This window comes from Sander vitreus, chromosome 5 (assembly GCF_031162955.1).
Source record: "Sander vitreus isolate 19-12246 chromosome 5, sanVit1, whole genome shotgun sequence".
Taxonomy (NCBI): domain Eukaryota; kingdom Metazoa; phylum Chordata; class Actinopteri; order Perciformes; family Percidae; genus Sander; species Sander vitreus.
Window position 1 is genome coordinate 604,452 of NC_135859.1, and position 15,549 is coordinate 620,000.

At 43.0% G+C, this 15,549-nt stretch overlaps 1 protein-coding gene across 10 annotated transcripts in view; it reads left to right on the top strand.

Annotated features, from left to right (window-relative positions):
- The window catches only part of tjp2b (tight junction protein 2b (zona occludens 2)), a 77,620-nt gene that overhangs the window by 32,186 nt on the left and 29,885 nt on the right, over positions 1-15,549 (top strand). For 3 of the 10 annotated variants that reach the window (XM_078249942.1, XM_078249944.1, XM_078249939.1), the window contains exons 2-7: positions 2,461-2,514; positions 6,059-6,183; positions 6,609-6,711; positions 8,397-8,919; positions 11,355-11,458; positions 11,850-12,003. In XM_078249942.1, the coding sequence (XP_078106068.1) occupies positions 2,461-2,514; positions 6,059-6,183; positions 6,609-6,711; positions 8,397-8,919; positions 11,355-11,458; positions 11,850-12,003 (1,063 nt within the window). Of the gene's footprint in view, positions 1-50; positions 371-1,397; positions 1,402-2,460; positions 2,515-6,058; positions 6,184-6,608; positions 6,712-8,396; positions 8,920-11,354; positions 11,459-11,849; positions 12,004-15,549 lie in introns of those variants that run through there. The other 7 variants (XM_078249945.1, XM_078249946.1, XM_078249938.1 and 4 more) reach the window with 6 other exon arrangements.

A 15,549-nucleotide genomic window follows, 5' to 3' on the forward strand; every position in this document is an offset into this window, starting at 1 on the left:
GTGGGAAGCTGACTTTGGTTGTGATGCTGTAAACTACCAAGCTGAGCTGGACCATGCTGGAGCAGGATTCTGCTAGTCAGAGCTGTGGGTTTGGCAGGGTGGGGGGGCCACAGCCGCAGAGGACGCTCCACAGTTAGCCATGAGTCTGGAGTGGCTCCCGCGCGGCTGCTGCGCCGGCTACCCCAGCTGGCATCGCTGCAGGCTGGCCGGGACGGGCAAGATCGCGGCCTCAGATGGTTGCAGGCAAGGGGGAGGCAGCAGCGACGGTGGGGGGGCCAGGATCCAGCTGAGGGGGCTGGACACCGAACAGCTGAAAGGCAGCCTGGTGGTCCTCTACGCACCTGCTGGGAACTCCTATCTGCTCAGATTGGTGGGACATGGATGAATGGATGGATAGTTGGATGGATGGATGGATGGATGGATGGATAGTAGAGAGCAGAGTGTGCTGATGTGTTTTGTCCTCAGGCTCTGCTGCGTTTAAAGAGTCTCAAATTGAATTGAATTGAATATATTAAATGTAAAAGACATAAAGGTGGTTTTAAAGATAAATTTAGGGCTGGAATATGCAACTGGAACTCAATGCTAACTGGAAATAATAAGATCTTTAAACAACCTTCTCTTTGACTTGCCTTTGGAGGATTGGTCGTGTCAATGATTCCTCTCACCAGGAAATGTTATGATCTGATTTGCTAATAATATTGCTTTAGACATTTTGGCCAAAGTGCCAAAAAACAAAATAAAATGTACTGATGTCTGGGTTGTATATGGCATTTAGATATCATACATGCCATTCATTCCCATTTGTGATGCCTACAGCTGTGATGCTTTGTCTAGTAATTTCATATTTACTGCTTTGAGGTGAATGAGTTGACCTTAAATATCTAGGAATTGTGATTATGAGTGTCTGTGTATCAGGGTGGTTGGGTTAAGATTTTTCAATTGTATTCATGTATCTCTGGACTAGAGCCCGATCGATATATTGGTGGGCCGATATTCGGTATTGGCATTTATAATGACAGATAAATTAATATTTAAAAAATAAAATAAAAACGGACGAAACACCCTTCAACCATGTTCTGAGTGTTGGTCTTGCATCGTCTGTCCACCAGAGGGCGCTCTACAACGTCCCTGTTGGCAACACTCGTTTTTAACCCTTTAAGTTCCATATCTTAAGTTTGTATTTTCATACATTTTATTTATCAGAACTTTAATATATTTTGATGTTCCTCTGTTCTGTTGAGACAATAAAACAAACAGGTTTATTTTTAAACTGCATTATCATATTATTTTAGTGAGGACTCATAAATAACTACAAATAACTAATGTTAGGGAAATCTGTTTATGTTTTGTTACGCGCTTCTGGATTTATTTATTTTTTTAAATATATATCGGAATATCGGATTTTTAAATCGCCAAATATTTGTATCGATATTGGCCTTAAAAATCCTTTATTGGTCGGGCTCTAGTCTGGACCCTCTTTTGTAATGAAACAATAGATAAATAAACCTTGTTTAAAAAAAAAAGAAAATACTTAGAGTAACTTAACAGCAGGCTGAAAAGCCAGAACATGTTTCCCTTCCCTGTCTGGGACCGTGTGAAGCCCCTCTTACCTGTGACCGGGGCAGGGGCTGTTGGACACCAGCGTCAAGTAGCGTCTGCACACTGATTTCAGACCAGACATTTATTTAAATGAGCAATGTTTGGATGCCAGTTGGACCTTCTTCAGGATAAAATGACTAAGAATGGTTACCACACTCGCTGATAGAGGCTCTATGATAAGAGTGATCATCAAACCTGCAGGTGATAAACTCCTCTAAGGACTCATTTTTTGACGCGCATACAATGCTGTACAATGCAGCGATGAGGACAAGGAGGCTCTGACACAGCATTCAGAGAAACAGAAAATGAATAAGTGGAACTAGAAGAAGCAGCTTCATTACAAGCTCTTCCTCCTTCCCTCCCTCAGTTTTCTAGTCTGTCTTCATTACGGCTCCTGCTAGAAGCAGGTGAAGCTGAGCAGAGCTAGGTGCACACACACATCACTGTTGCGTGTGTGTGTGTGTGTGTGTGTGTGTGTGTGTGTGTGTGTGTGTGTGTGTGTGTTACAGCAATCAGGCTGTGAGACAGACAGGACAACATGCAGGCTGCTGTTATTGACATGATACTGACTGTTTAGAGGTCACACCCACACACGCCCTTTTCCTGTGTGTGTGTGTGTGTGTGTCTTAATCTGGGTTAGTCTCCTTTCCTCCCCCAGTGATCTACACAGTATATGTTCCTACTGCACAGATTTGTCTGATGTGTACTTCTGTGCATATATATGTAGTCGTGTCAGGGCTCAAAACGCATTGTGAAAAGTTCATATATTATTGGATGATTCTTTACAACATCTTTTTTTTTTATTGCCTTTCCTCCCAGAGGCCTGTGTTGCTAACCCTGTGGTGTGTGTGTTCCCTACAGAGCTCAGGGATGGAGGAGATGGTCTGGGAGCAGTACACAGTCAACCTGCAGCGGGTGAGTCCACTAACTGAGTTCTTAAAGCAAGAGGCATCCATCCAGCTATTCAGCAGCCTGAAGTACTGCCCCCCCCCCCCACCTCAGCTGTTAGTCCCTCTCTTTATGCTGGAAGAAGAAGATTTAGGGCGTTTTCACCAAGGGGGTAAGCCTCTCTCCGCAAAGCGTAGCTCCTTTGGAGCCATTTAGATGCTACCAAGCCATCACCCCCCGTTAGCATCCCGTTAGCATCCCATTGACTGCCATTCATTCTGACCTCACTTTGACAGCAAAGAACTTTACATCTGAAGCGTTTAAAGACTCTATTTGTCCGTTGTTTATTTCTAAAGAAACACGACAATGTATAAAAGGCTCCATTACCTTGTAGCTCACGTTATGGCTCCGTAGCAGACGTTTTTATAACAATAGGCTAACGATTGGGTCATAACCACGAGACTTCCTGTCTCATAGTAGAGGAGTTACCGTATAGTACAGGAGAAGCTCTCAGGCAGTTTGGACTTCCATCAGCTGTTTAAGTGTAATGACTAATGTTAACTATCATTTTAGTGATCAATAATTAGCTTGTGTCTATGTTATCTCCTTACATATACCTACGCTCTCCGTCTCTGCTAGACTGGGAATGATTGAGATTTCTCTTGGCACAGCTACCAGAAGACTTCCAACTTTCAGACAGGTTGCTCACGTCACATCTACGTCTTCAAGCTCAGTTGGAGGCTGCTCAGTAACGCTCAGCCATCACCGGGAAAGAGCTTCTAATATCCTTCACTGGTCTCCGTAGAAATCAATGGCGCTTTGTCCATTTATTTTACTGTCTATGGTCACAGCTGGAAAAATCCAAGCGAACCAAAATGCGTCATTACAAACCACGCAGGAACGTTCACTCCTCTTATTGGTCAGATGTGTCTGGGGCGGGAGCAAGAACGTAAATACAGGAAGAAGGTCCTGTGTTGTGTACGTCTCCATGGTCAAACCAGCTCATTTCATTTAAATAATTAGACATTGTGCGAGAGACTTCGCTCTGCTGTGCCGGTGTCTGTCTCCAGCTTTAGCACCAGCTGCTTTGTGAGTGACTGCAGTCTGTTTCTGGGAGAGAAACACTGCAAGCTGCTACAGTTTGCTGCTCTGCCGCATCGCAGCAGGTCTGACTACAGGAGACATTTAGCCTGGCTGGCGCACTGCGCATTTATTCTGCTGATATGTGAGCGGTGAGGGAAGGGGGACCGGACTGCATTGTGCTAACGGGAGAGGGGGACATATTTCAACATAAGACGGAGACGGAGAGGGAAGGTGAGGTGACGATCCGTTCCCTTTACTGCTGTGACAGCCCTGGTCATGCATATGACTGCTGATTGTTGTGAAATGAAACATCGGAACCGTCAGCTGCAGTGTGTTACTCATCAAAAGCCCACTGACTGACTGACTGAGTTACTGACTGACTGACTGACTGACTGAGTTACTGACTGACTGACTGACTGAGTTACTGACTGACTGACTGACTGAGTTACTGACTGACTGACTGACTGACTGACTGAGTTACTGACTGACTGACTGACTGAGTTACTGGCTGGCTGACTGACTGAGTTACTGACTGACTGACTGACTGAGTTACTGGCTGGCTGACTGACTGACTGAGTGAGTGACTGACTGACTGACTGAGTTACTGGCTGGCTGACTGACTGAGTGACTGAGTTACTGACTGACTGACTGACTGAGTTACTGGCTGGCTGACTGACTGACTGACTGACTGACTGAGTTACTGGCTGGCTGACTGACTAACTGAGTGAGTGACTGACTGACTGACTGACTGAGCAGAAACAGGTAACTGGGTCTCAAGACTGCACACCACCTCTGCTCTGTTAATCACCAGCTAATGTACAAGAGTCATTCTACAGAAACACCCACTTTTTGAACAGCAATATGACCTAAATGTGTTAACATTTTTTACATTAGGGCACAGTATTGGTTAACCCTGTGGTTTTATGAATCCACATAAATGAGAGCTTAATGGATTTAAAACAATTTGTACATTTAGTCAAAACTGGTGTTACCATGAGGAGCAGTAACACCAGTCCCAGTTTGTATTAAATATGTATACAAAATTGAAGCTACAGTACCTTAAACCACATGTTGCTAATAATGCTAAACTCACTAAAATATGTAAATTAATCCATTTGTTTAATCTTTTTTTTCCCTTTCCCTTCTTATAAAATAAGTCATACTAATGATGCTAGCTAAAAGCTTTGCATGAAATTATAAGCTAAATGAGAAATGTTCCAACATTTTATAAGAGACAGTCCACTTACCAACTGTCATCATGTACAGTTCTTTAGGAAGTAGAATGTACAGTACAGGAAGTGATGTCAAAACTCTTCAGATTTTTTCAGAATAGGGTTTATTGTTAAATGGTAACACCAGTGACATGACACCAGGGGACCGACATTTTCATCATATTATTTATAATATTTACTTGGTATTTTATTTTGTTATGTTATCCATTTCATAAATGGGATATTGGTGTAAACATCATTGCATTTAAAATGGGAGAGAATTATCTTTTTAACCTTAAAACATTCTCTTAACCCTCCATACATGACCGTAGGGTACTTGGAATTTTATATAATGGATTAAAAAAAATATTGTTCAATTCATGGCTAAAATAGGTATACCTTTTGAAAAGAACATGCTACGTTATTAAAATATAAAAACTAAATGTGACTATGAAGTATGATTAAAGTGTAAACTTTTTTTTCAAGCCTGGGGACAGAAAAGGGGGGGCGTTTCTGTAGAATGACTCACAAACAGTCTGAAACTGAGCTTTGTATATTCAAATACAGATGGCTGCTAGTGTGAAACAAAAAATGAGAAACAAAATAAAGTAACACAAAACATGCACAAAAAGTATTGAATTGGGTACCCAGCACTAGTAATCAGGTGTTCAGTCCATCTGTGGTGCAGGTGTGTGTTGTCACAAGTCTGGTTCATTTGTGTATGTGATGTGTGATGGGGCTTTGGAGGCTGTGCTTCCATCACTGGCAGAATGTGAAGTCTGTATTACCTTCCTTTAGACTCAACCACTTGTCACTGTTTGTGTTGGGAGTCTTACCACTTGGTTTGCTGTTAGCGGAGCTCGTGGCTCGCTGGTTTTATCAGAGTGGCGTTTCTGTGCTCTGCGTTGCTTTGTGAGCTGGCCTTTAATGCTGGCTGTTGCTTTTGCTGCTGGGTTTCAACAGCTGTCTGCATTTTGTGCTTTGTATGGTCTGTACCATCTACACCCCCCCACACACACACACACACACACACACACACAATACATCAGCAATGAGCGTAATCAAAGCAGCAGTCATGTTTCTTTGGAAATGTACTAAGTAGAACCATTCAGTGGTTTATACAGGTCATTTGAATGAGACAGGGCTGACATGGTGGCTCTCTGTGCCTGCCTGCTGGAAGGGAAATGACACCAGTGAAAGCTCTCCCCCCTGTTTGGCTCTGTGTTACTGTGAGTCACATTCTATCTGAATGTGCTGTATGTATGTTTCTTCTGTAGGACTCCAAGATGGGTTTTGGCATCGCTGTGTCAGGTGGGCGGGACAACCCCAACGTGGACAACGGTGAGACGTCAATCATCGTGTCAGACGTGCTGCAGGGAGGACCAGCTGATGGATTACTCTTGTAAGTCTGTCAGACGGAACAATGTCCTCCTCCGTGTTTAATGCTTCAGTGGACTAGATGCCTGGGTACTCTACAGCCTCACCTCTACTGCGAGTCACTACTAGTCACTCTGTACTTAACCATGTCTGCCTCACATACAGCGGAGTTAGCTAGCACAGCTGTGTCGGAGCTCTGCAAAATATTTTGCCACACATAAGACACAAAATGTCTGTAAATGTTTTGTCTTATAGTAAAGTAATTTTACAGAAAGTCCAAAGTACCAGTAGTAAAATAATTTGTTTTTGCAATCAAGTTAGGTGGAATTACGACTAATTGGCACAAAGCATTACTATATTATTTGTGAAACATTTTTAATGTTGATGTTATGATTTTTATTTTGTTCTCACAATGATCTTCTATTATTTGTGTGTCTTTCTTTTCCCCAGTGAGAATGATCGTGTCATTCAGGTCAACTCCATCCCCATGGACAACGTGCCTCACTCCTTTGCTGTGCAGTCCCTTCGTAAATGTGGTAAAGTGGCTAAAATAGTGAGTATGAGCCACACACAGGGAAGACACACTGTCCTTTTGCAGAGTCGAGATTGGTGACATTGTCGACTGTCTTAGAACAAACAACTGCTGAGATGTGGGACTTTATTTCCAATAGTGATACCTCCAGCCTGTGTTTCAGTGAACACAGTTTGCAGATTTAAGATAAAAAGCAATGATAATGAAAATGAAACGCAGCTGAAGTGGACTAATAGTTTTGAAAGCCAGCAGACAATTCAGAGTTCTCGTTCCCTTAAGAGCAGAATCTTTTTTCCGATGGGAACCTAGGAAGTTCCAAGAAGTGGAGCATTCCAAAACTTGAAATAATTGTATTATCATTCGCAGGAATGTTGTGTTGTGAGCTTGGCTGCTGTGTGTCACTAAAACCAATGAATCCCTCTGCTTTCCATATGAACAGCAACAGTACGAATGTCTTCCACCAGAGACCATATGAAAATGTGCGCTGTTATCTCCATATTTCATAGATCAAGTCTCCCAACTCTCGGTTTTTCACTCCACCTTGCAATGTGGCTGTCCTTCTCGCTGTAGTGTGTGTATGTGTGTCTTATGCTGTGATAATGACTCATATCTGTGAATTTAGGTGTGTGTGTGTGTGTGTGTGTGTGTGTGTGTGTGTGTGTTTTTAAGTCTCCTGCTGCACAGTAATGTCTCAGGTTTTCTGCCTGGCTGCCTCTCACGCTGCTGCAGCTTTAAAAGTAGCAGCACTTGTGTATCGTGTGTATACCGGACTAACCTCACTTCGCCACACAGCTAAATATAAAAGCCATGTCGAGGGAATATGATTTGCTGCTTTGAATCGCCGCTTTCACGACATCCAGCTGTATCTTTACTCTCACTCCTGTCTGAGAGAATCAGACATAGAAGCCGTTCAGTTTGAAGCTCGGCTTCTTTCAGTCTTATTGAACAAACAGGTCAGGTAACAAAGTCTGTGCACTTTTGTCCTTTTTTTAAACCCAAACTAAAATAACCCAAATGTTGTTTCTTCATTGTTGTTTTTGATGAACAATAAAAACAAGTATATAACATTTTTGACAAAACAATCTTTACTCACGGTTCCCAAACTGTGAAGCTGCTCTGTAGTGATTTCAGGGAGCTCATCCTGATCTAATCCACAGTTCATGACTGAGAGATTCCTCTGGTACCTTTACACTGGGCGCCATGTTTGTGTGTTGTTGTACCAACCACAGAGTGTATATAAAGATGGACAACGCGTCTCCACTTCCTCCCGCTGTACAAAGTGAAGACAAAATCTCTCGGATACGGGCGCTGCTATCTTGTCAGAGTCTGCGCTGTATTGATTAGGCGGTGGAGCCGCGGTATCCAAGTCCAAGAAATTTAAGTTTCCTGTAACTTTAAAAATATCTGAACCAGTGATTCCCAACCAACCATATGGGATGTGGAAAAGACTGTTGAGTAGCTCGACTAATTAGAAAAACTAGAATTCATGTTTTGAACAGCTGCAAATGGAAGGAGGGAATGCAAACTTGGCATTTGGTGTGCTTAAGAGAGTCCAGGATCATTGAGTTCTGTATGAAACAATTATTGTAACAATTTCCACTATTATATTATGGATAGTGTTTCATAACATTCTTTAAAATGTATTAAAGTGACCCATTTGGAGAAAGGCGAGCTCGTCTGTTGGTTGTTTTTTCCTTCTCTGTCAGACGGTGAAGAGACCTCGTAAGGTCCACTCACTGAAGCAGCCGCCCTCCCCAGGCGGAGACAGTCGGGAGTACGCCCCCTCCACCCACTACTACGACGCCGACAATGACAACGGCTGGTACCGCGACGAAGGCCGAGACCACATCTCGGATAGCAAAGGATACCTGGAGCCCGAGTACAGAGGAGGGCGGGACTCCAACCAGAGAGGAAGGAGCCGCGGGAGGAGCCATGAGAGAAGCTCGCCCAGCCCGGAGAGATCCCGGAGGGAGGGCAGCCGGGGGCGAGCCCTGGACACCAGCGCCGACCGCCAGCAGTACCCCAGCCGCGGTCGCAGCCCCGGGGACAGCTACTGCATGGAGGACAAGTATGAGCGGGGCGAAGGAGGAGGAGGAGGAGGAAGAGGAGGCAGGTACAGCAGCAGGGACCAGCTCAACCACAACCCCCCATCCCCAGGAGCTTCCAGAGCGCTGGAGCCGCTGGACAAACCCGTCAACGTCCTGCTGGTGAAGAACAGACCCAGCGAAGGTAAAACCTGTGGCTGCCCAGAACACTGACAGGAGGTTCTGGTTTAATTTAGTTTCTTGGTTTACACATTTACAAATACTACAGATTAATAAACACATAATCAATAAAAGATGTGATGGAGAGATGCAAAAAAAAACCTCAGGGGGGCTTAATCTGGGCAGTCTCCGATTAATATAGAAAGAACAAAAATACTGAAAGAAAAGAAAAGAGAGAAAAAGAAGCCACAACTAAAATTACACACAATATCAAAACAACAGAATACATACGAAAGGTAAAATAATATTAGGAGTTACATGGGTTGTTTACAAAGACATTCCATTGCACAGAAACAGGGCTGCAGGACAACCATAATTCTTTCACCCACAACAGATGACCATTGCCTTCATTTTTTTATCATATATTCAGTATGGATTACATTCTCTCTTTTCTCTGCCCATGAAAAGCCCAACAATCATAATATTGTTTTTAAATGTCTATTCATTGGTATTTTAGAGAGCAAACGCATTGCATACAAATTCTATAAAATATTACATAAATAGTTTTACAAAAACATTTACATACACAGACACTAACACAATAGGTCCTGTACAATAATCAGATTAGATAATAATCAAAGTACAAAGCTGCCCCACATACTTATTGACATCACACCTCAGATAGTTCTCATAGCTAAGAGCCAAGGGGCTATTTATTGCCTATAGCTTCTACAATATCAATGAAGGGTTGCCAAGTCTTACAAAATGTTTCAACGGAACTAGGCAATGTACTGTATATCTGAGTTTTTAACCGTTTTAGGTGCTGCATAACGTCTTTGATCAACATAGTGAAAGTGGGAGGTTGTGCCAGTTTCCAGTTCAATAGAATGAATGTGTGCACTAGAAGGGTTATGAACCTTGCTATGGAGAGAAAGGGTCCTGTAAGAGGACTGTCCTCTCCTGGGACTCCGAATACAGCCAACTATTCTTTGTTTTTCTAATAATTTATCCACTGCCATTTTTATACATAAAGAGTATTAGAAGTGCCTCTATAATGCAGTACAGCATTAAGTGCAGCCTCTGAAATGACTGTAGAGTTGAATTTGCAGCTGTCTAAACATAGGCTTCACTATGATAGGACTTATTGCAGGGCTGTTTTATTAGATGGTAGAGGTGTTCCTATTTTTTGTCACATAGTGTAAAGAGTGAGCAGAAAGAAATCTAGAGCAGGCACTGTAACACTTGAGAAACAGGAGTGGAGGGTGTTTCCACTGAGTTGACTGGAACTCTAGCCTTGGCCAGTTAGTAATGTCCAGGTGCCTGATGGCTGCTATGGGATGCTGATGGTCTGTATGAGGCTTGTGTTCTGAAATGTGCCGTTGGGTGGCAGGGATTCTGTGGTAGCTTCATTGTGATGTAGGGCTGCACCATATGAGGAAAACATCTAATTGTGATTATTTTGACTGACATTGCGATTGTGATATGAATCACGATATAGGAGGGAATGATCATTTTTATATCATTATACTCATTTTCATTGCAAAATATTAGAACTATTGCAAGGGTCTGTACCAAACAAGGATGTTTCCTGTAGTCTGTAGGATAGGATTTGTAGGCTGAGACATCTCTGCAGCACCACAATACTTCATTCAGAATGGTTTGACACATATTTTGCCTTTAGCAAATATTGGAATTAATTGTGCAGCCCTATTGTGATGTCTTTTATGGATATGTTTGTTTTTAGTGAAAGCATGCAGCATCACTTTCTGGATGTAATTGTAGAGCAGTCTGTCAGTCCACCACTTTGGTCCTGTTCCAAATATCTCAGCAACTATTGAGTGGATTGCCATCACGTTCTGTACTGACATTCATGGCCCACTGAGGATGAATACTGATTCCTCCAGCTCCACCAGCAGTAAAATATCTCAACAAATGTTGGATGGATTGACTTTAAATGTGGTACAAGCTAGGGGTTGACCGATATTGTAAATGAGTTTAAACTCTAAATTTTTTCCACAGTCTACATTGTCAAATGTAGACTAACTAACCACATGGCACATATGTACAGTTTAGAGGGAAAAGTCTGGAGTTCCCACAAGTTTAACCAAATCATGAAGGGGCTCTTTGGAAGGGGAACACAAAAGTTCAAAAGAGAAAAAAGGTCCAAGGCACTGTTCTTGCAATAAAAAAAGCCTTTATTTAAATGGCCATTTCATATCAAAATCTAGTACATTAAAAATAGAACTGGGCAGCAACCCACGCATAGTGGCACAAACTGCCTTCTTCAGGGTGTACAGTATTTGGTAAATCACTTTAACAGGACAAACGGAAGAACTTCCAGGCATCCAAATCCTCTGCTGAACACAAGTGCATTCATCTATTTTGACAAGAACTTCCAACCTTGAGTCGGTTGCAGCACAGCAGGGCTTTGCAGTAACTGGGTTATGTGTTTTTTTTAAGAGTACGGTCTGCGTCTGGGGAGTCAGATCTTCATCAAACAGATGACCAGCACAGGCCTGGCTGCCAAAGACGGAAACCTGCAGGAGGGAGACATCATTCTTAAGGTGCACACACGTTTATCCACCGTGCGCCACACACCCATCATCCATCCATCCGTTCTCAACCCCCCAAGGGTTCCTAAGATACAGACCAGGGATCACTAAGACATATCTTTGTTATGTTCATGTTGTTAAGTCTATTTAACAACCGTTTATTCTTTGCTTATTTGTCTCGTGAGATACTGGGTACGTTTTTCCAGTCCCAGACAGCAACAACTATGATTTACATAAACTGATAACACAATACTGTATATACTGTGTGTCACAGGGATTGTAAAATCAAAGATAAAGTTGACACCAAGATTGTGTGTGTGTGTGTGTGTGTGTGTGTGTGTGTGTGTGTGTGTGTGTGTGTGTGTGTGTGTGTGTGTGTGTGTGTGTGTGTGTGTGTGTGTAGATCAATGGGACAGTGACGGAGAACCTCTCTCTGCACGATGCTGGGAAGCTTATAGAGAAGTCGCGGGGGAAGCTGCAGCTGGTGGTGCAGAGAGACCACCGTCAGATCCTGGTCCGCATCCCCCCCCTCGCGGACTCTGACTCTGATAATGACGGTAAGTCCCTGAATGCATGGCCAACAGGGTTAGTGTTCAACCACAGGGATGTTTGTGCACAGCAGTCCTGCCTACACCACGTTATAAGAACCAGTGTCTCCCACAGGTGTGAACGGGAAGTTATTCTCCTTATACTTGTACTATTTCCATAATCTACAGAGGCCTCAGGGTGTCAGAAATGTCCGTTTAAATTCAATCAAAACGGTTACTTATTGTAGGAAAATAAACATGGGCGGCTGATCTGAGCTTAACTGTAAAGCCTGTCTCTGGGAGAGACATTATTTTAACTGTTTCCTATAGTTACAATCATGTTTACAGACACACATACAGACCTTCTCAGCTGTAACTGAGAGTGGGTCTGGGCAAGCTTCATTCACAGTTCATTTCCAAAGGGGTGTCACCATGGATGCCGCTCAAATGCCTCTGGGCACAATTGGGTAGTCCTTCAACCAATCAGACCAAAGATCTGGGTGACGTAGCAGCGACAGCAGCATCAACAGGTTGCTGCGCTTCGGTGGCCGTCATGTTGAATGCAAACAAAAAGCTTCTCGCCGTCACTGCGCTATCGTCATCGTGTAAAGCCCGCCTCAACGGTTGTGATTGGTGTAAAGCCCGCCTCAACGGTTGTGATTGGTGTAAAGCCCGCCTCAACGGTTGTGATTGGTGTAAAGCCCGCCTCAACGGTTGTGATTGGTGTAAAGCCCGCCTCAACGGTTGTGATTGGTGTAAAGCCCGCCTCAACGGTTGTGATTGGTGTAAAGCCCGCCTCAACGGTTGTGATTGGTGTAAAGCCCGCCTCAACGGTTGTGATTGGTGTAAAGCCCGCCTCAACGGTTGTGATTGGTGCCTCGATTTGGAAAAATTGGAAATGGGCTTGAATGGGCTCTTGGCCAGACGGACTTGCAGAACAAATGTCAAATTTGCCGGAAGTTCCTCAGGGTTTTCCCAGGCTAGTGTATAGCTGTAAAAAGAAAGGAGTCAGCAGCGGCTCAGGGTTGAGTCAGGACCTTACTGTGGGCCCAAAAACCTCCTACCTGATAGAAAATGTAACTGATCGTACTGAATTGAAAGTGCTCATCTTGACAAGCAAAAGCGATCCCTGTAATCGCTCAAAAGTGCAATCTCTGTCTGTGTTCTCTCTTCCAGATAAAATGTCATTCTTTTAGATGAAGGACCACCCAAGACACAGCATGTGTAACACTGTTGCCTTTCTCTAAGCTGTAAAACGGCTGTGACGCAACCTGACTAAGTTGTAAAGCTTTCACACCTTTTGCACTTCTCTTTATACTGCTCTAAATCTTTAACTTTTTTATTACATGATTCATTTTCCTGAATAAATAAACACATTTTAATCACTATTTAATTTGAATTGTGTGATTCATTAAGTATAAAAGTTGAATAATGCCAGTGGCAGAAGTCAGGAAGCTGCCTGCAGAAATGAATGTGCTTTATTATATAATAGTGTCTGAATACTGAATCATGATGTTGCAGACAAAGGGTGATGAATTATTTTTGTGAATACAGAATGTTGCATGACAAAGCGTGGCTCATAAAGTGGGTAAGATGTTTGTTGAGTTTACGGTGTATTAACACATTAATGATTTGCCCTAACAGTGTAGCAACTCGCCGCTGTCTGTCCCGGTGCTGTGTCTCAACTCTCACCTCCCTGTTGTCTCCGTCTGTGTTTCCATTTCAAACAAACATTCTCATACAACGCTCGTACATCTCACCGCACTGACAGGGTCAGTCCCCTGATGGCATGGCCAGAGCCTGCAGCCTGGAGCCAGCATTCTAGATTCATGGATTAATCCCCATCATGCATCACAACTGCAACGAACAGTGGCTGTGTGTGAATTAATTCCTGTGTTAATATACAGCACAACCTATCTTCACAAGGATAGCATGATGAGAACAAACTGCATTACTTTAATCACAGGGTTACAGTCTATGCTTAAAATACAATCCAAAAAACACGCACCGACACTGACTGTGCGTGTAATGAATGTTCTCAGTAAATTGCACAGCAATCTTAGATGTTGGCATTTCTTGTATATAAGAAGACATTTTAGTCTTTTAGAGCCTTTATTGCCGTGAACTAGGTACATTCTACTCTACACTGCATAGTTACAATGCTTTAAAGGAAAAGAGAAGGAAACCTGTTGAAAAGAACAACACACAAAATAAGGTTTTAAGCACAATGTTTGCATTAATATTTAGTTATTCTTTCCATTTCCTTTCACATAGAGCTCTGTCTTTGAAACACAGCGATCTGTTTCATAGCTGCAATTTAAAGTTTGTTAGGACAGTGGTTCTGCTCCTTTTTGGGGTACTGGACCCCTTGCCCTGGGGGGGCGGGGATGTATGTGAAACACCAGAGCTGTGGCAGAGACACACATTGAGTGCCATTTTAAAAGATGAAATGATTTATTATTATTTGTCCAGTTTAAAGGGAAAACCTAAATATTTTAAAAATACTTGCATTGACACCAATGGCCACCAGGGGTCCAGTGCCAGAGACAGGGCTGAAGTTCCACTTCTTGTTTAATTTCAAATATTTCATAAAAGAGATTAAAGTTGGTTGCCAGAACTTAGTACTGGGCATAAAATGCATGTCTGTTGTGAAGATATGTTGGTGCAGATGGTTTTTTGTTTGACCCACAGATGGATAGATCGCCAGCCCTATGTCCCGCCTCCAAAAACTCAGTATTGATTGGTTCTTTGTGTTGAACTCTGTCACATCAACACACCGTACTAATTTGGTGTTGTGACATGAATCTGAGTGATGTATTTTCTGACATATTCAAAACAGGTTTGACACTTTGTCTGTCTCTCTCTCATCCGCTGTCTTACATTGTCTTTCTCTCTTCTATTTCAATGTCTGATTCTGGCTTTTTAAAACCACGCCCCCTCCAGTTACAGCCCTGCATGCACACTGTCTCTCTAACCCTAGTCAGACTAATGAACCCGTGCTAGATGGTACCTGGTGATCTGCTCTCTCTCTGCATGGCGTCTTGGTTTCACAGGGACAGATGTATCACCACTTTTTTATTTGCTCTCTTTTATGTGGTTCTGTTGGTTGTCCTGAAATGTCTCTTCTGTTTCTGGTTTCTTGGTGTTCTGTCGAAGCCTCCCTCCCTCTCTGCAGAGCAGTGGGTGGAGTGCCACACTCTGATGGATAAAAGCAGCCAAATCAATGACTGCCAGTGTCACCCATGTTAAAAAACAAATCACAGGGACTGAATGACAGCCAGGCGCTCTCTGTGGCCAACAAGTGGTGTGTAAGCACTTTGGACCAGTGTGTTTCTGGGTATAAAGCAGTATGGATGGACTCCCAGAGCTGCTGAAGTTGCCTCATGGACCTTTAGAAAGCGTTTCTTGAAAGTGATTGAACATGAATTAGTCATACTGTAGCTCTTTGAAGTTATAATCCTTAAGATATACATTATATCAAACCCCATTTTTCTCACCCTGTCCCTTAAGGCATTGGTATGCTTTAAACAAAGTGCTTGTCACGTTCTCAAACAGCATGTGAAACCTGAAAGTAAC